Source organism: Tenrec ecaudatus, chromosome 12 (genome assembly GCF_050624435.1).
Source record: "Tenrec ecaudatus isolate mTenEca1 chromosome 12, mTenEca1.hap1, whole genome shotgun sequence".
Taxonomy (NCBI): Eukaryota; Metazoa; Chordata; class Mammalia; order Afrosoricida; family Tenrecidae; genus Tenrec; species Tenrec ecaudatus.
Window position 1 is genome coordinate 112,470,252 of NC_134541.1, and position 20,376 is coordinate 112,490,627.

General features: G+C 49.3%; 1 protein-coding gene across 2 annotated transcripts in view; it reads left to right on the forward strand.

The window, feature by feature from the left end:
• The first annotated feature begins 4,529 nt into the window (after positions 1 to 4,529).
• ABCC1 (ATP binding cassette subfamily C member 1 (ABCC1 blood group)) overlaps positions 4,530 to 20,376 on the forward strand; it is a 154,153-nt gene continuing 138,306 nt past the window's right edge. For both annotated transcript variants that reach the window (XM_075564550.1, XM_075564551.1), the window contains exon 1: positions 4,530 to 4,720. In XM_075564550.1, the coding sequence (XP_075420665.1) occupies positions 4,673 to 4,720 (48 nt within the window). In that variant the 5' untranslated portion in view covers positions 4,530 to 4,672. The remainder of the gene's footprint in view (positions 4,721 to 20,376) is intronic.

Genomic DNA, 20,376 nt, shown 5'->3' on the forward strand with positions numbered 1-20,376 from the left:
TCATATCATAATTTATAGTGATGTGTTGAATCATACTTGATTCTCTGTCCAAAGAATTCCTTTTCATATTTTTGTAAGGCTGGTCTTGTTTTTACAAATCCCTTTAGTGTTCTTTATCTGAAAATGATTTCATTGGGGAGTCAGTGGCAAAGCTAAAGGGAAATTTTATACCAATCCATTGCCTTCTTGCCTATGTGATTTCCACAGGAAAACATGAACTTACCCTAATTGGTTGCCTTCTATTGGTGATTGTTCCTTTTTCCTCTGTCTTGTTCTCAGGAGTCTTTCCTTTGATTTGATATTAGAAAGTTTTGTTATGATATGTCGTGGTGATATTCTTTTGACCTTAATTCCATTTGCAGTTCTCTGGTACACTTGACTAGTTAGTTTATGTTCTGTCATAATATTAGCAAAATTCTCTTTAATGTACGTACCTTCAGCTATTTTTTCTCTGTAGTTAATATTTCTTCTTTCATTTCTGGGATGTTTATCACATGGAAGTTTTCCTTCTGATAGTGTCCCATAATGCTCTTAGGCATTCTTCAGCATTTTTAGTCAGTTTTACAACTCGACATTCTTGTATTTTGGTCTTGAGAGAGTTTTTTCTTTTCTTATTTTTAGTTTTACTTTATTTTAAAAATTAAAAACAATTTTATTGACCCACCAGCCACATATTATACAATTCAATAGTGTAATCATAGTTAGTAGAGTTATGAAATCATTACCACAATCAATTTTAGAACATTTATTCTTTATTGTACTCATTATTTTTTATTTTCCCCAAACCTCCCTTGCCATACCCCTAAAGAACCATTGATCAAGTTACTGTCGCTGTGAATTTATCTAACCAGGATTTCATATACAGAATAAATACGAACAATGAAAATGCAAAACAGAGAAAATCTTCAACCAGAAAAGAAAGCAGAAAACATTGAAAAACTAGAACAAATTTAAAATGGGTCCAAAGAGAGGTTAAACGATAAGGTGATGATCCTCTCGACCACACACTCTGTGTGCTAGCTGAGTCTCTTCACGTTCCTGGTCTGTGGTTGGAGGGGATTCGCAAACGGCTAAATCCACTGGTATTCCCCCTGCAGTTTTTTAAAATAAATTTTTGGGTGCTCTTACAGCTCTTATCACAATCCATCCATCCATTGTGTCAAGCACATTAGTTTCAAAACATTTTCTTTCTATTTGAGTCCTTGGTATCAACTCATTCTCCCCCATCCTCAATGAACCCTTGATAATTTATCATTTTTCCCCGTGTATTACATGGCCTGCTGTCTCCCTTCACTTTTCTGTTGTTCGTCTCCCTGGGAGGGAGTTTATATCAATCATTGTGATCAGTTCCCCCTTTCTACCCCCACCTTCCCTTTCCCCTCCTGGTATCGCTACTTTCATGATTGGTCCCGAGGGGGTTATCAGTCCTGGATTTCCTGTGTTGCAAGCTCTTATCTGTACCAGTGTGCATGCTCTGATCTAGCCGGATTTGATGTCATCATTGTAAGAGCATAAGATCAAGAGCTGATGGTACTGAAGGAAGAAGTCCAGAGGTCACCGGTGACATTGGTGAGAAACAAGGCAGGAAAGGATGGAATACCATAAAGCGATGAAGTACTCCCTCACCTAGGCGACGAAATTTGGATGGCAGCTACCTGACCAACAGACTGGAAGAGATCTATATTTATACCCGTGCCAAAGAAAGGTGACCCAACAGAATACAGAAATTATCTAACAATATCATTATTATCACATGCAAGTTAAAGTTTTGCAGACCATCATTCAGTGATGGTTGCAACAGTACACTGGCAGGTAGCTGCCCGAAAGTCACAAGACATGGACCAACAGATATCATTCCTGATGTCAGACAGACCTCGGTTGAAAGCAGAGAACACCAGAAAGTTGTTTACTTGTGTTTTATTGACTGTGCAGAGACATTTGACTGTGCGGATCATATTCCAGAGGACTTTATTGTACCTGGATCCAGAGCCATTTGTTCAACCAGAACAAGGGGATGCTGCATGGCTTACGATCAAGAAAAGTGTGTGCCAAGGTTATATCTTGCCACCAGACTTACTCGATGCGTACACAAAACAAATAATCAGAGAAGTTTGACTATCTGAAGAAGAGTGTGGCATCAGGATCGGAGGAAGACTTATTAACAGCTTGCAAGATGCAGATCATAGAGGCCGGCTTGCTGGAAGGGGGAAGGACTTGATGCACTTCCGGATGAAGATGAAGGATTGTAGCCCGCAGTAAGTATGACAACTCGATGTAAAGACAACCACAATTCGTTTTCTCACTAGTCCAATCGCTCACATGCACGCACGGTCATCCAGTCAATGGTGACTCATAGAGCTCCCCTCCCCCTGAGACTGTGACTGCTTAAGGGAGTAGAAAATCCAGTCTATCTTCTGCAGAGCTGCACGGGGCTTCAAACTGCTGACCATGCGGAATGTAGCCCAACTCCTCACCACTACATGTCCAGGGTGCCTCCTTCACAATGCATAGGTGATTTTAGGCCGCCGTTTCCACAAGTGTTGATTGGGGATCCAGGTAAAATTCAATCCTCAACAAGTTCACTCATTCCTCCCTGTTTATCATGATGTTACTATTGGTTCAGTTGGGATTTCTTTCTGTTGAACTGTAATCGTATTGAAAATTGCCCAGCCACTTCTTCACTATGGCAACGGCAGGTTTTAAATTTTCCTTTAGCTTTGCCACTGGCTCCCCAACGAAGGCCACTGCTAGAGTCCACTCTGACTGCAATGGCCCTACAGAGGGTTGCTGAGACTTGCTCCTTCCTGGCCAACTAGAATGTCCGAGTTCAAGTCCTGGGTTGGACACTTATTCATAACCCTTGACCAATTCCTCTGCCTCTCTGGTTACTCTTCCTCCCTGGGGCGGTCAGTTTCCCACCGCATGTGGTTATTGTAAGGATAGTACTTAGCTGCTTCTGAGCGGCCCTGACTCATGGCGCCCTCATGGGTTAGACAATGGAACTGCTCCATAAAGAATTGTTCCTAGGCTGCTATTCTTACGGAAGCCCTTTGCCAACTCTTTCTCCTGTGGGGTTGTTGGGGGTGAGTCTGGCTGTGAACTGCCAATCAGAAGCCCATTGCAAACCACCTGAGCTTGGGAAGATTATTGAAGGTAATTCATGCTGCTTGCTAAGCACACAGATGGACACACACTAGCCCACGGCTATGGAAACCTGTTAGTCAATCTGTCTCTAGGCCTTAGTTTCTTGATCTAACAGGTGAGCATCAATAATTCTTCCTCCCCACCCCCGGATATGCCTTAAAGGGAGTAGAAATGATGTCAGTGTGCCTTTTGTATACATTGAGTTACAACAGATGGGATCTTGGTGATTTAGTGGATCATGAGTTAGGCCACTAACTTCAAGGTCAGCAGTTTGAATCCACCAGGAGTTCTGTGAGAGAAAGATGAGGCTTTCTGCCACCATAAAGATTTGCAGCCTTTGAGACCCACAGGGCTGTTCTAATCCCTTTTATAGGTTTGCTATGAATCAGAATCCACTCCACGGCAGTGTTTTTTTGGGAAGTACAACAAAAGCTCTTTGGAATAAAGATCAGAACCCTGGTTCCAGAGAGCTCAGACTGGTTGTGGGTTCAAATGCCCCTTCTATTTCTTGGACAAGCCATTTCACCTCTGGAGCCGGAGCTTCAGCTTCTGCACCTTAAAGGGCGGATTAAAAATAGTATCCGTTTGCCACTGTGCAGTCGGCTGTGGAGTCTGCTGACTGGGTTCAAGTTCTAGCTCTGGAGGCTGACCAAGTAACCCTGGAAATGTCATTTCACCTGTCTGGACCTACCCCCACCCCCTTTCCAAGAAAGAGCGATGGGGGAGGTGCCAGAGCTACAGGCTCAATGTTCCTTAGGCTGCTGTGCCTCTGTGGAACTGCAGGAGGCAGACGCCTTGGCTGTGCACGCCGACCTTTTGCATGATTTTAAAGATCTTTTTGGCGATGACGACACACTGCCGCAGTGCCTGCGTCTGTCCAGATGTGCCCTAGGTCCCCCTCATTCAGACAGCGGTGCAGCGGATCTCAAAAGGGCCACTTCAGGTGGCTTGAAAAGGATTTAGGAAGGACCTGATTAATCAAGACCGAGAATAGAGTGCTTTAACCATCAGACTGGTTGGTGCCTGTTGATTTCTGACCGTGATCCGCCTTTAGCTATAGGTTTAAAAAAAAAATAAAGAAGAAGCCGTGTTATTTCAGCATAAAAAACAAAAGCGGGAAGTAGCCAGCAAGGGTCTCCTGACCCCGCGGCTAAGACGTTCGGAACGCACACTGTTCTCTTCTCCGGTTGTGATCTCGCCGTTGTCGTCGTTGCCAGCGCAGGATGCCAACCCTGCACTGCGCGCCCGCCGTGGGCACGCCGATCCGCAGAGCGGGGCCAGCCCTCCGAGGGCGGCGAGGTGCGCGGGCGGGGCGGGGCCCAGGGGCTGGGCGTGGCTCAGGGGCGGGGCCTGCGGGCCCAGGGGCGGGGCCTCCGCCGCCCGTGACGCGCGGACCAACCAGGCGGCGTTGCGGCTCCGGCTCCTCGGCTGCAGCTCGGGGCTCCTCCGCGGCTGCCTCCGGCCCCTCCCGCCGCCGCCGCCGCCGCCACTGCCGGGCCCGTCCGCCGCCCTCGCCCGTGCCGGCCGCATGGCGCTCCGGGGCTTCTGCAGCGCCGATGGCTCCGACCCCTTCTGGGTACGTGCTCGCGGCCGCCAGGGCCACGTGGGGCCCGGGAGGGGAGCCGGCGGCCCCCGGCCGGCGGAGCAGGGGAAGCACGGGGCTGGGCGGGCTGGGCCCGCTGCTCCGGGGTGCCCGCCGAGGACTCGGGAGCCTCCGCCGCCGGCCTGGGGGTCCTGCTCCTCAGCGCGCCCCTCCCGGCCCCTTTCCCGTCCTTCCTACCTTCTCTCCTCGTGGAGCTAGCTGATGGGCAACCGTGTGGGATCCTGTTGCCGGGAAGCCGGGCGTGAGGGAGGCTTGCGGCCAGCCCCGCGGGCCTTCTGGAGGTGGGGAGGGGCCCAGACGCTAGGCCAGGGGTCGACAAGAGGGGCCCTACCTGCTTTGGGGGTCCCCTCCCTCAAATAAACATTAGCTCTCGGGGAAGCGGACTCCGGAGCCGGCGCGCAGTAATGAGGGGTGTCTCTGCCAAAGTCCTCCCATCTCTGTGGCTTGGGACCAAGGACACCCCACTACCCCAAGGGGGGTGACTGCAGAACGCGGCTTCCCTCCGATGGACTGGGGTCTGCCCCCACGGTGGCTGCTTTCATTCACATTACTGCTCTGCTGTGGTGGCATGTTGTTGCCAGCCTCCCTACCCCACCCCCACCCCCCTGCCTCCAAGGCTAGTTTGGGGGGATATGGGAAGAGACAGGGAAGTTTAAGGAAAAAACCAGGGGAGAAGGTTGCAATGCACCCCTGACCTGTGTCCCCTTCCCTTAGTCTTTCAGGTTCAGGTTTGGGGCATCACTGTGGATACCCGGGCCCCTGGATACCCATGGGGCATGCCCACCTCACTCCTGTAATAGGGACCTCCTCTCTGGAGTTGACCCGGGGACGTTTTCTCCTGCCTGTGTAATGCAGTGCCTGGCTAGGCCTCCACTGCCCACTCTGTGCTTGAATCCCCAGTGCTGTGAGCTGCAACGACGGCGCTGTAAGGCGATTTACTCCTTTGTTTAGACTAGGCACTTATGTACCACACGGCCTCATGACCGGTAGCTGGAGTAGACAGAATTGGGCACGAACGTTTTTCATCTTTAGTTAAAGATTCAGGAAAGAGAAACACTTGGCACCTAGGAACGGATGTTGAGCATCCCCAAATACCTTCCTGTCTTGTGGCCTTTAAAAAAAAAAATTTTTTTTTTCGGCAGGGTGCGTTTGGGGAAGGATTTGTTTTTTGGGTGCAGTATCATTTTTTTTGGAGAGAACAGGCTGGTTTGTTTCACATTTGCAAGCCAGTGTGATTGGAGATTAGATCTAGGGCTGGGAAGAGTACAGTACTTGGCGTTCAGGGTCTAGGAGTGATTGGAGAACAGACTGCAAAGTCAGCCTCTTCTTGGCAAACCTGTAGATCCACCATCCCGGAACCTTGCTCCCATCTTCATTGTAATTAAAGGTTGAGGTTGGCAAAGACGGGCCTCCCCAGCCAGTTAGATAGATGAGCACTGAGCCAGCCATTTTACCCCACTGCCTCAGTTTTCCTCATCTGTAAAATAGGGGCACTAATAAAAAAAAACCCAACCCTTTTAGAGTGGTTGTGAAGAGTAATTGGGTTCTCCTGTGCAATTGTGTGAATGTGCCGCTACCTGAACCAAACGGTAAATCATCAGATGATTTCTACCGAGACCTTGCTGGAGATCTGGCCTGGCCTTGCTGTGAATTCTGAAGTCTTTCATCTCAATTAAGGAAGGGGGTGGGGAAGGGATTCTGTATCAAGATCATTTTACTAATGGCCCCTCGAGTTTGATGGCTAATGCTTTCCACAGATGAGTTTATTTGGGGTGTCCTCTGTTTATTGGGTTTGAGAAGCTCCCATAGGGATTTCTGTTGCAGTAATTGCTGGGTGTTTGTTAAGGTTTTGCTTGTGGATAGCACCTCTGACCGGCCTGGCTTTTTGGCCTAACCTGGTAGATTCCTGGACCTGCTGGTTGCTCCTGTTTTTGGAGGTGCCCTGGACCTACAAGTTCAAGAGTAAGGAAGCATGAGAATGCCCCTGTGGCAGGGGAATCCACATGCGGATTGGAAGCATGCACCTTTCTTGTAGGTCCGGGCAAGACTGGCCACCTAGCCACACCACCTCTCTGTACCTCTACTTTCCTCATCTGTAAAATGGGGGTAGGGCTTCCAGAAACCTCAACCTTTGTGAAGAGTGATTGAGTTGACTTTTGCCGGCACAGAATTCAAATAGCAATCATCCCTTTCCAAAGATGAAGTTGGGCGTTTTAAGTCGTACATCTTTGAGGCTACGTTTCCTTTGGTGTGTGGGGTTGGGGTTGGCCGTAGAAGTCCACAGGCCTTCTCAGGCTAGTCTCCTGCTATAGCCACAGGCATGTGTCTAAAAATCAGGGTCATCTTGAGAATATTATGCTGCACTAAAGGGCAAATGTTGTACCAAATATCCAGAAGATTGGTTTACGACTGGTCACGGGGGTGGGGAGGGAGCTGGGAGGAAGGAAGACAGTGCTCAGAGGACACCTAGCTTCTGTGAAGGGTGTTTGGAAAGATTCAGGTGATGGGGATGACTAATTAATGCCACCTGTGAAGATGGTAGACCTGGCAAATACTGTATTACCTGCATACTGAACTCAGAAAAAACAAACAAAAAACACGCCAAGGTGTCCAGCCCGTCTGTGACATCGTCAGGAGCTTTGTTCTGATTTCAATTGTGTCCCCCCCCACCCCCAAATGTGCATTCTAAAGTGTAACCCCTGTGCCCTGTGTTATAATCCCATGGGGAAAGGGTTGTTAAGGAGACAAGATTGCTATAGCGTGTGTTTTGAATCATTCTCTTTTGAGATGTAAAACTCAAACCCAGGTAGCTCGCTGCCGTGACTTCGATTCTGACTTAGAGTGACCCTATAGGACTGGAGTGGCTGGTAGATTCGAACTGCTGCCCTTAGGGTTAGCAGTTCATCGAGTAACCCACAGCACCAGCAGGTCTCCTTTTGAGATATCAAGGAAATTAGATAAATGAGCCAAAGAATCAGAGGTGGAGGAAGAGAAAAGCCAAGTCACATGAAGATCACCCTAGAGCAGAAACTCAGAGACAAGAACCTTCTTCCAGTGCCCACCGACAGAGAACAAGCTTTCCCCTAGAGCTGGCCCCTTGATTGTAGACTTGTAACCTAAACCAAGGAAACAAATCACTTGTTTGCCCAAGTTACCCACCTGTGGTCTTTCCGTTAAGCAGCTCTAGCTAACCAAGACAGCCTGCGTCCAAGCCCCTGCAACTGTCTGGGAAAACTTGACGGGGCAGTGCCCTGTGGGGAGACTTTGGCGGACTTATCAAGGCTACTCAGGCAAATCCTCTAGCGTAGAAAAGGGGAAGCCGTTATCTACGTGGAAAACAGAGGCTGAGTCTGTGGAACTTGGTTGTATTTTCTCCATGCGGGGCTGTCGTTGGCTGATACTTGAATGAAAGCTGGGAAACATGGGTCTGGGTCTCCATGTGAGTTAATTTGTATGTAAAAACACATTTGTTTATTAATCGGATGCATGGGCAGATGTGGAAAAGTAGAAGGAAACAGTGTGGTGTGAATTTACAAACCTTGCCTCTGTGGCTTACCGTAGACTCAGACAGATCCAAGCTGGACAGCTTAGGTGAGCGGCTTCGCTTCTCCGTGCCTCAGTTTCCCCATGTGGGCAGTGTTGGTGATGACAGTAACCTTTGGTGTAAAGTAGTTTTAAGGAATAAATGGGTGACTCCCTGGCAAGAACATTGCTTCTTAACCCAAGCCCTTGCCAGTGAGTCAATTCTGGCGCGTAGTGGCCTCATCGGACAGAATAGAATGCCCCGTAGGGTTTCCATGGCTGTGAGTCTTTATGGGAGCAGGCCGCCTCCTATTTCTCCCGTGATTGCTTCTTGGTATGCCCTCAAAATGAGGAACAACCTAGCGACTGTCAAGCTGGCTGAATTATAGCGACCCCATGTGTGTCACGTGAGAACGGTGCTCTGTGTAGAGTTCAGTGGCCGATCTTCTGGAAGTTGATCCCCAGGCCTTTGTTCGGAGGTTCCTCCTGGTGGGCTTGAACCTCCAATCTTTGGGTGAGTAACCAAGTGCATTGTCCATTTGCACACACACTGAGTCGATCCTGACTCATAACTACTTATGTGAGGGAGGAGAACTGCCCCCATCCTAGGGAGTGAACCCCTATAAAAACCATAACAAATCCACTGCTGCGAAAGATGATTCTGAATCATAGTGAGCCGGGGATTTCCAAGTCTGGGACCTTTATGGAAGCAGACTGCCACATCTTTCTCCCAAGGAGTGCCTGGAGAGTGGGTTCAAACCACTGACCTTTTGGGTATTCGCTGTGCACTTTAACCGCTGTGCTACCAGCACTCCAGAGGGATTCTGTCACCCAGAAACCAAGTCCACTGCCGTTGGGCCACGTCTGACTCACCCACGCTATGGGACAGACTAGACTGCCCTGTGAGTTACCCAGGGGGAACTTATATCGCTTTCCTCTGGAGCCACTGGTGGCTTCAAACCCTGGACCTTCTGGTTCGCAGTGGAGCCTTTAAGCCAGGGGTCCTCAAACTTTTTAAACACTGGGCCAGTTCACTGTCCCTCAGACCGTTGGAGGGCCAGACTATAGTTTTTAAAAAAAACAAAACTGAACAAATATCTATGCATACTGCACATATCTTATTTTGCTGCCGCTCCTGGGGCTGTGGAAGAGAAGCAACAGATATGACCCTTTGTCCATGGAGTGAGTTCATCCCTCCCACCTCCAGGATGCCCTGTGGCATTCTCCAACATAACTCTGTAAACCCTGGCTATGCCAGTTAGCTGCTGGGGAAGGGGGTTAGCGAGAGTGTGGGGGCACTGGGAGATGGCATTGGGGAGGCAGTTCTCAGAATCGACTAGACGTTCCCAAGACCTGGCTCTGGAGTCGGTCTCCTGGCCACCCTGCGCGGTCTGCTCCTGGTCCCACAACAGTGTGTGAGGAACCACATTTTTTTTCTGCCCCCCGATACTCTACTGACCTTCAAAGTCATCTCCGTGCCTCCCTCCACTTTCCTCTCTCCTTCCCCTTTCTGTTCACCCTCTTTTACCTCCTCCTTCCTTCCAGGGCTCTCTGCTGCGATCACCTGACTGAACAGATGTCAGATCCCAGACCCAGAGTGGCACTGTGAGACCGCGCAGGCAGTGGCTCTGGGAGGAGGTGACAAGGCAGGACAAGAGCAAACCTAGGACTTCTAGGGTCAGCCTCGTGAGCCCTGGTGCCACAGGGAGTTGAAGCGTTGAGCTCTTAAACGCAGGCTCAGTGGTTCAAACCTCCTCCTAGCTGCTCTGGGGGGAAAGAGGAGACTGTCTGCTCCCATAAAGATGTACAGTCTCAGACATCTTACGCAGGGGGGTTGCTGTGAGTCGGAATCAACTCGAAGGGAGAGGATTTGGTTTGGCTTTGTTGGTTGACAGACCGCGGGTTTGCTCACTCCTTTGTTGACCCTCGGAACCCTTTCTAGCAAGCTGCGCGGATTCTGTTTGTGTATGACTCACCCCGGGGCCTGGAGCGGTGCACAGTGGACGCTCGGTACATAGCGTATTGGATAAATGAAGGGGAGAGAGCGTGGGCATGGCTTGGGGTGGGCTGAAGCAGGGGTGGAGATCCCTAAGGGGGTGCGATAGTCATCCTCCTGCCTGGAATGGGTGCTCAGACGGAGTCCCCACGTGTCCCCACCTTACACTGTGCTTGTGTCTCCGAGTCAGACGGCAGGTCCCCCAGCTCTTATCTTACCAGAACCCAGGGCTTTGCACACATTCGCTCCGTCAGCATTTGTCGGGAGTCCGTCACCTGACGTACACGCTCCAAACTGGGAGCTGGAGCCAACTTCCCGCTGTGCTGGTCAGACTTTATTTTGATTCCGCCAATGGCTAGGATGGCCAGTGTGTTGTGTGCTGATTGGAGGTAGCCTGGGCAGCCAGAAGGCCAAGATGAATTTGTCTTGGAGGAAGGATACTCCTTAGGATGGCAAGACTTTGTTTCAAGGGCTTAGAACATCTTCTCAGCAGGTAATAGTCCCTGGAGCAGGCCATCATGCTGGGTGAAGTAGAGGGTCAGCAGGCACAGTGGCTGTAACCTGTATCGCTGCCCTCTGAAGCATCGGAAGCCCCGACAATGTGAGGCCTGTTTTGGGGTGCAGTGGTCAGCTGGCAGCAGCCCTGGTGGCGTAGCAGGTTGCACAAGGGGCAGGCTCCTCAAGAACAGGCGGACTCTCCCCAGCCAGCCGACGTCCCTGTGCCTCCTCATAGCAGCTCCCTTCTCGGGTCAAGTGCCAGCTACGGTCATTTCATTGTTTGCTCCCATCTGGAAACCTACCCAGCACTCCCCACTTGAAGTCCGACCTTTTGGCCAGTGGCCCATCTGACTCGTTCATTGCATGACACCAAGGACTTGGCTCCATCACAGGCATGTTGGCAGGAGAGAGAGTGAAATTGATGATCAAGGCCCAAAGAATCTGAAGCAAAAGTATAACTTGTACCAGGTAGCTTCCAAAAGTTGGTGGGGAAAATGACATTAAAATATAGTGGCAAATTTTCAGGAACTTTGGGGGAAGTTGTGATGAGACTGTACACATCGTGTGATTGCAAGCGTACTCCAGCTCGACAGCTGCTTCACGACCAATTCAGGGACACTGATCACATTCTTGGAGTTGGGCAACCCAGGTCTAGCTTGTGTTATCAGATGTGAGCTTATGGAAACAGTGAGTGAGTAACATGGGACTGTGGTAATCCCAAGGAAGCCCGGGGCATACTGGTTTACTCACTGCGTTGGTAGCCACAAGGTCAGCAGTTTGAAACCACCAGGCGCTCTGAGGGCTAAAGAGGCTTTTCTTCCCATCAAGATTGACCCTCTTGGAACCCACTGAGGCAGTTCTACTCTGTGGTCCCATAGGGTCCCGGAATGGCAGTGAGTTTGGTGTGGTAAGAAAAAGGGTGCTAACATCCAGAAGCGAGGGCTTCCTGCAGCCCTGCAAAGAAAGTGGGACATCGTCTTTGGTGACGACAGCGGCGTGGACCTGTATTTACCTTTTGAAATGGGGGGAGCCAATTTTGGGGGTGGCAGGTCTGGGGTGTTGTTGACATTTGGGGCCAAGTTATTCCTGGTGGTGGGGGCTGTCATGTACGGCCCTCTACCCACTAGTTTCTAGCAGTCTCCCTCCAGTGGTGGCAACCAAAAAGAGCCCCAGACGTGTGTGCACTGTCCCCCAGGAAGCAAAATGGCCCCCAGTTGACAGCCACTGGTGTGGAAGAATCTGGCGGAAAGCTTTGAGGCGAGACTTCCACCCTCAGCTCCCTGAGAGGTTTTAGGCTGTTTGGAGTTCCAGGGCAATTAATTGGCTTGTTGCCTTGGAGAAGCTTAAGGAGGTTAAACCCTAATTAGCTACAGAAGGGCCTTGCTAAACTCTTGTGCTTGCTCGGTGGGGTGATCTTTGTGTCCCACTAACCAAACTGAACTCCCTGCCTCTGAGTGCGTTCTGACTCTTGGAGACCCCGCAGGCCAGAGCAGAACTTCCCTAATGCTCTTGATCTTGACGGAAGCAGGAAGCTTTATCCTTCTCCCGAGGAGCCGTTGGTGGCATTGAACTGCTGATCTTGTGCTGCAGCCCAAACACGTAACCACTGCTCCTTCCCTTCCCTAAGGACTGGCCTGTGCTTCCCAGACCCACCTAATGGTCGGAGCAGGTTCGGTCACAGGGTGGGACGGCCCATCTCTCCAGCCCGGTTTTGGAATGCTACCTCTTCATTTCAGACCTCCCTTGGATGAGTGGGCAATGTCAGGGTTGAGAGTCTATTTAAGTGTCCCCTTGGTGTAATTGCAGGATTCATCTGCTGTGGGAAGTTGTCAAATTCTGGGAACAGGGCCAGGTGACTGGGGAGGATTCTTTTTGGGCATCTAATCACCCCTGGACTTGGTGGGACTTTGCTTTTTTTAATTTTAGGGTTTTCTCCCTGAGAACCTCAGTTTACCTGGGATTGGGTGTCCTCCTCATTGGGAAGCACTTCTTTATGCAGTCCAAGTGTTCCCATTAAGAAGGATGTCAGTGCGGGCTTTTAACCCCCTGTGCCCTTCCTCTTGGTCCTGTCATTAATGAGCACCCAGGAGGTGCTGGTCTTGTTTGGGACACTGGGAATACCGCCGTGGATAAGGCGACAGAGGCCCGGATGTCCTGGAACTGACACTGCGGACCAAGTGCCAGGGAAACTGGAGAGAGGATGAAACAGGTGGTGTGGGCACGTGTTACAGGTCGGTGGGGGTCGTCCAGGGAAGGCCATTGGAGGCCGTGCAGACATCTGGGGAAGGGAATCTCATGTAGTGGTAACAGCAAGGGCAGAACTAGGAGTAGTCAGATTCTCACAGAATTTTAGCAGAAGCCCAGAGCCTGTCTCATGAAAATCTGGCTTGGGGCATGCTACCGGGCAGAAAGCAGTATTAAGATGACTTGCAGTGACGTTGTGGTTGTTAGGTGTCGTGAAGTAGGTTGCAACTCGTAATGAGCCTGCGTACAGCTGAATAAAACGTGGGCCGGCTCTGCGCCATGCTCACCGTCATGGCTGGGGTGGAGCCTCAGTGTTGGAGCCATGGAGTTAGCACTAAAGAGGTCCGGGACATTCCGAGGCAGGTGCTTGTCCCAGCTTGGCACGGAAACCATGCCTTCTGCTCCATTCGTGTTGAATGAGCGCCAGTTTTTTAAAAAAATCAAGTAGTTAATTAATTTCGAGTCTCAGAGCCTTGACTGAAACTTTCAAGATCAGACTTTTTTCCTCACTTGGGCTGGGGTGTGGGGCCCCTCTTACCCCTGCCATTCTTGCGCCCCCACAAGAGGACTTAAAAGAAATATATCTATCTATAGTAAGATACTGTCTGGTGTGGGTAAGATGACTGTAGATGGCTTAGAAACCCTTTTAAAACGGGTTATTACTTGAATTGACTGGCTGGCTGCTTGCTTTTGCAAGGTTGCTGATTGGCTCGTGCTCTTTTGAAAAAGGTCTCCTTCCGAAAGGTCACAAACCAGGAGAAACCGCATGGAGCACGCACGGCCTGTGGAGGTCACCGTGAGCTGAGTGGATTAGATAGCAACTAGCTTGTTGGCTTTTTTTTTTTAAAGAAGGTTATGCAGTGGAAGGTAAAGGCTTCATTTACCACCCCACCCCCTCGCGCCCCTCCCACCCCAACCCCACACTTTCCAGAATTAAGTACTGGTGATAGTTCCAGAAAAATTTCCAGCATATGCAAATAAGTATGTATCGATGTTACTTCTTTCCCTTTCCCAATAGTCTCTGCTTCTAAATCCTGTTTTGCATTGTGATAGTTAAGGTTTATGGTGCCAACCTGGCCAATGAACATGTGGGAGTAATTGAAGGGCGGAGAGATAAATGGCTCAGTGAATCTCACCTTTCTGGTCTCTTGCTCTTTGATGGTCGAACCAGGGTGCAGCTGCCTTAGCTAGTTCTCTGCCTCACCTGGCAAGGCTCACTACCTGCAAGACATCCCTGAGGAGAAGCTGCATGGATGGACGTACCCCGATGCAGCCCTGGGTGCTGGAGGAGCCGTGTGGAGACCCCTGCCAGCGCTGAGATGCTTACACATTCACTGACTCGGCTTTCCTCCTGCAGTCGGTGTCATTGTGTGTGTGTTTTTGTGAGTTTGAGGCGGACTTTTTAGATTGATGTCAGACATACGGGCTATGTTAGACTTAAGAGCTTGGACCGGACTGGACTGGGTTGGGATGCTTTCTTAATCTACACTTGCCCTTTAAATAAAACTCTCTTATAAAATATGAGTGTCTATGAATTTTGTTTCTGTAGTTTACCCAGACTAACACACAGGTCTTGCTCTTTTTGTTAAAAAGCTTGTCGAGCTTCTGTGTTCACCTGGTGCCATCGAGTGGGCTCTTGCGGAGCCTGTAGGGCAGAATAGAATTGTCCCAGGAGGCTTCAAAAACTGTCGCCTTTACAGAATCAGACGGCTGCATCTTTTCTCTGGAGGGTTCAGACTGCCCACGCTGAAGGTTCACTCCGAGCGCTTAACCCTGGCACCAGCAGAGTGCTTTCTTTCATCTTAGTCCACGCCAGTAGGTAATGATACTTTTTAAGCCACATGCTTCCAGTTAGGACTGAGCAGTGCTTTCTCCCATCTTGCCCCGTGGAGGCTTTTCCACGGTTGGCATTGGCACTGGGGCTGCCGGGAGCGTTCGTGGACAGGCCTCACAGCACATCTATGCAAATATGCACGTCAGTGGTTCAGCAGAATGCTTCCCTTTCCATGAAAGAACTGCGCTGTGGGCTTGGTGTCGTTTGAAATCTGACCATCAACTGCCACGTTGCTACCGGAGTTTCTTCTCCAGTAGGAGCCTGCTGTGTTCTGGGTACCTTGAGGGTTGAATCTAGGAATTTGACCAGACCTGGTTGCTTCCCTGTAGGTGGGGACTAAGCATCACATTCCAGAAGGTCTGTGATCCAGGAGATAGCGAGCTGGTTTTGTTCTGCATTACTAAGAAAGATGGACTTAAGTTTTAAGCCGCCTTTGGCTTCTCTGTTAAATGTAACAAGCACTCCAAGCAACCAAGTAGCAATGTGTGAATGCTGGACTCCTCCCTCACCTTACCGTTCTGACACACAGTCTGCTGGAACATTTACACCCAAACGCTGTATTTTAAACCTAAAGTTTTCCGATTCCAAAAATAGTGCTCCTTGTGACGTAACTATGAGGGCATATTAAATGAAGTGTCAGCATACCGTGTGACTGTCCGTGCATTCCTTTCTCTGTAGTTATATAAACAAGAAGAATTTAATAACTGTTTAAAGAAAAACCGGTTTTAAACATTTCCTCCGCACTGTGTTTGCCGGGCCTGCCTTCTATGTCAATACATAGAATCTCACTAATTCTGCACAGGAGTTGAGAAATGGTCCAAGATAGACATTTGCTACCAGTAATGTAGCCATCTCTCTTTCCATAATCATGGACTGCATGGATTTTAATAGCTTTGCCCTGTAGATGATAGGCCCACAAACATTCAGACTATGTAGGTGTTTATTAAAAATGCCTTTGAAATTTTTGTCCGTGATTTGGATGAAGGTAGATACAGCAGATCTGTTTTCCACTCAACAGTTCATCCACGTTTTATGTTGTTGATTGTAAATACTTCCTTTTTAAAATTGTAGCAAATATATAAGCTATAGAACATTGGCCAGTTCTTTGTTCTTCATGGGGACCATTCACTGACGTGAATTGTATTAATCATGTTGTTCTCAGATTTCCCTATCACCTTAACAGAAGCCCAGTCCCCTTAAGCACTGTTTACTTCTTTCTCCTTCCCACCCACCCATGGTCATTTTCACTTTTCTCTTTTTACATCATTTGATTGGGGGCTCATACAACTCTTATCACAATCCATGCATACATCTATTGTGTCAAGCACATTTGTACATTTGTTGCCCTCATCATTCTCAAAATATTTGCTCTCCACTTAAGCCCTTGGTTTCAGCTCCTCATTTTTCCCCTCCCTCCTGCTCTCTCCCTCATGAACCCTTGATAATTTATAAATTATTTTGTCATATCTTACGCTGTCTGATGTCTCCCTTAACCCACTTTTCTGTTGTCCGTCCCCTAGGGAGGAGGTTATGTGGAGATCCTTATAATCGATTCCCCCTTTCTACCCCGCCTTTTCTCCGCCCTCTGGTATCGCCACTCTCATCACTGGTCCTGAAGGGATCATCTGCCCTGGATTCCCTGTGTTTCCAGTTCCCTTCTGTACCGGTGTACATCCTCTGGTCTAGTCAGATTTGTAAGGTAGAATTGGGATCATGATATTGGGGGGATGGGGGGAGGAAGCATTTAGGAACTAGAGGAAGTTTGTATGTTTCATTGTTGCTACCCTGCAGGCTGACTGGCTTTTCTCCTCCGATAGTTTTCACTTTTAAGAGACAATTGGCCGATTATGTTCTCAAAAACAACCAAACAAATGGAAAAAAATCCAAACTTACTGCCATTGAGTCATTTCCAAACATAGTGACCCCATAGGATAAAGTAGAACTGCCCCTATGGGTTTCGGAGACTAAATCTTTAAGGGTGTAGCAAGCCTCATCATTCTCCCGTGGAACTGCGAGTGGCTTTGAACTGCAGTCCTTGAGGTTAGCAGCCCAGGGCATAACCCTGCTACGCCACCATGGTGCCTTTCCCAAAAGGTGGGAGCAGTTCCGTTCCCGGTGTCAGCACTGCCCCTGGCATAGGGACACGTTTGTTAGGTGGATGGAAACATCTGATTGTAGCCTGCATTTCCCTGAGTGAAGAGTGACTGTCTTGGACCACATGATGGTATGCATGGATCTTCCACAGCTTTCTGGTGGCTACCCCGGTTTGTGCTCTTCTTGCTGTAGGGATCTTGGGAGAGTCGGCATCTTGCTAGACACGTTGCAACTATCGCCCCCATACCCCCACTGTTTGCTAGTTGGCTCAAGAAGATTTTCGTTTGGCTTATATTTATTTCATATCCTACAATTCAGTAGTTCAATGTACAATCACCACCGCGCTAACTTTTAGAACATTTTCTTCTTCCTTGTACTCCTTGTTATTATTATTTTTTCATTGTGGCAAAGATACACACTGCAAAATATTCTCCACTTCAACGACTTCTGCATGTAGAATTCAGTGCCACTGATTAGCCTCTTCGTGTTGTACAACCATGATTGCTGTCCGTTTCCAAACGATTCCCCCACCAGTAACATAAGCTTAATGCCCTCGAAACAAAAACAATTCCCATGGTAAACATAAGGTCAAGTTTGGCCTCTTTGTAGTTTTCTTGATACATCATATACTTATAGTTAAATCGCTTTAAAAAAAACAGTGGTATGTACAGCACCAGTTCTGATGCTCCCTCCCCCACCCCTGCATTCATTATTTGCTCCCCTCCCCCACCCCCTCCTGTTCCCATAAGCCGCTGCTCAGTTATTGTCTCAATGCACCGAATGTTCTCTCAGAAAAGCAATGCTTATTCTTTGGGTAAAGGAATACTTCCCGAAAGGCCCTTTAAACACAAAACCAACAAAGCGATTCTTTGTTTATAGCTAAGGAAGCGCCATGCTGTTTCCATACCAGTTGTACCATTTTTGGGTCTCTAGAGAGTTCCAGCCCCCCGCCGCCAGCACTTGTTGACTTGTTATCTGGCTGTGGGTTTTTTTTGCTTATAAATCAGTGCCCTTTCTTTCCTTTCAGTTTAATTGTGAAATGGGTGGAAGTTTACCAGGCAGATCCGTTTTCCCTTCAACAATTTGTACACATTGTGTTTTGTCTCCGTTACAATCCCCACAATGAGACACACCCTCTCCCTCCCTGGGCCTCCTGTCACCATCCCTCCTCCTCTCCTGATGCTTCTGAACTTCGCTCCCGACAGGTGCTACCCTTTCAGTCTTGTGGGGTTGGTTAGTCTAAGGGGGGAGTGCCTCACAAGTGTTCACTGTGGCCCTGTCACCCTGCTGTTGGGCTGAAAATGGAGCCAGGAGGGTGAGCTCCTTTGCAGCCCTGAATGGTGCCGAAGGGCCCTAGTCTGCTCGGTATGCCCGACCTCTTTTATGATATCAAGTTCTGTTCTACATCTTTCTCTCACCCTATGCAGGACCTTCTAGTTCGACCTAGATCAGGCCCACTCTCGTTGACTCTTTTCCAACTCATAACCTGCCCCTCTGCATTTCTGAGCCGTTTAGATCTGTAGGGGAACAGAGTCAGCCCCCAATGTGTAAACCCACTAGGCAACACCAGCTGATCTCGGAGCCAGCCGCTCATCTGTCAGCCTGGGAGGCTGCCGTGGGGCAGGAGGTGCGGAAAGGTGACGGTCAATAGCATGCACCCTTGAGCTGCTCTTAATCATCGCGGCAGTCACGGCTCTCTGTGGGCCCTGCCAGAATGGTGAATTTGGCTAACCTTTTTTGGAAAACAGAGTCTCCTAGGGGTGCAGATACTTCCCTCACTAGGCTGTCAGTGGAAAGGTTGAGTCCATCCAGTGGCCATTCTGAGTGAACTTGGTGACAACTGCTGGTCCCCATCGTTTAGGTTACCCCCCCATTCCTGTCCCACCCTGTGTGGGCCCTTTCACACCCCGAGTTGGGGCCAGAGTCAGCCTATCTTTGATTGACCTGGATACCGATGGTGGAGCAGTTGGAGAGAGGGCTCACCCTGCATCCATCCAACTGTCTTGTTCGTGGAGGATGTCAGGGGAGGACCAGACAGACCTGGGCCACTAAAGGAATGAGAGTGATTGGACAGGAGAGGTTGCAGCTCAGCAGACAGCCAAGGAGGTCTGTGGAGGTCAGGGGCCTGGCTTTGAAAAGTAGTTGTGCTCTCTCCCAGCATGCTGTGGGACCGGTGAATTAATGTCTGGGAGCCTCAGTTTCCTCATGTGCCAAGAGTTGGTGTGCAGAGGATGCTAAGCAGTGTCTGCGCTGGAGAAGGTGATCATGGACGCCCACCGTCTGTGGTGATGGAAGGGGGGTAGGGTGGACAGTGGGGTGGGGATCATCTCAGTGCACTCTCTGGAAGGACCAACAACCCCCCCCACCCCCCCAGCGACGCAATTGGTTTGTGTTTTACTACTATTTGAAGAAAAGTTGGCAGTTTGAAGCCAGTGGCACTGCGGAAGAAAGGCTTGGCAGTCCACTTTCGTTATGGTTACAGCCCAGGAAACCCCATGGGGCAGTTCTACTCTGTAATGCAGGGGTGGCCCTGAGACTGAACTGATGGACGTTGCCAGGCTGCTGCTCTTTCGGTTTTGCTCCCTCTGGGCGTTTGCAGATCTGGGCAAACTCAGGATGGAGCCCAGCTGGACTGCTGAGCCCCGATATTTGGCGCCCACTTCAGGCATCTGAGACCATTAGGTTATTATTATTTTGTTAAAATCATTTTATCGGGGGCTCATACAGCTCTTAGCACCGTACAGCTAGGCATCCATTATATCAAGCACATTTTTACATCTGTTGCCAGCATCATTTTCAAAGCATTTTTGGACTTGCGCCCTTGGTATCAGTTCCTCATTTCCCCCTTTCCTCCTCCCCACCCATCCTTCTTCCCTCCCAAACCTTTGATAATTTATAAATTATTATTTTTTCATGTCTTATACTGGCTGATGTCTCCCTTTACCCACTTTTCTGTTGCCCATCCCCAAGGGAGGGGGTTATATGTAGATCATTATGATCGGTTCCCCCTTTCTCCCCCCACCTACCCCTTCCCCTCCTGGTATCACTACTCTCATTATTGGCCCTGAGGGGTTTATCTGTCCTGGATTCCCTGTGTTTCCAGCTCTTATCTGTACCCATTTACATGCTCTGGTCTAGCCCAATTTGTAAGGTAGAATAGAGATCATGATAGTGGGGGGAGGGAGCATTAAAGAACTAGAGGACAGTTGTATGGTTCATCGGTGCTACACTGCACCCTGACTGGCTCGTCTCTTCCTTGTGATCCTTCTGTGAGGGCCTGGTAGGGCTTGATCAAGGGCAATGTAACAGAAGATTTACTGAAACCAGAATGAAAGCCAAACGTGATAGTGGAACAAGAGGAAAGTAAAAGGAAATAGAGGAAAGAGCTAGGAGGCAAAAGGCATTTATAGAGGTCTAAATACAGGCATGTACATAAGTAAA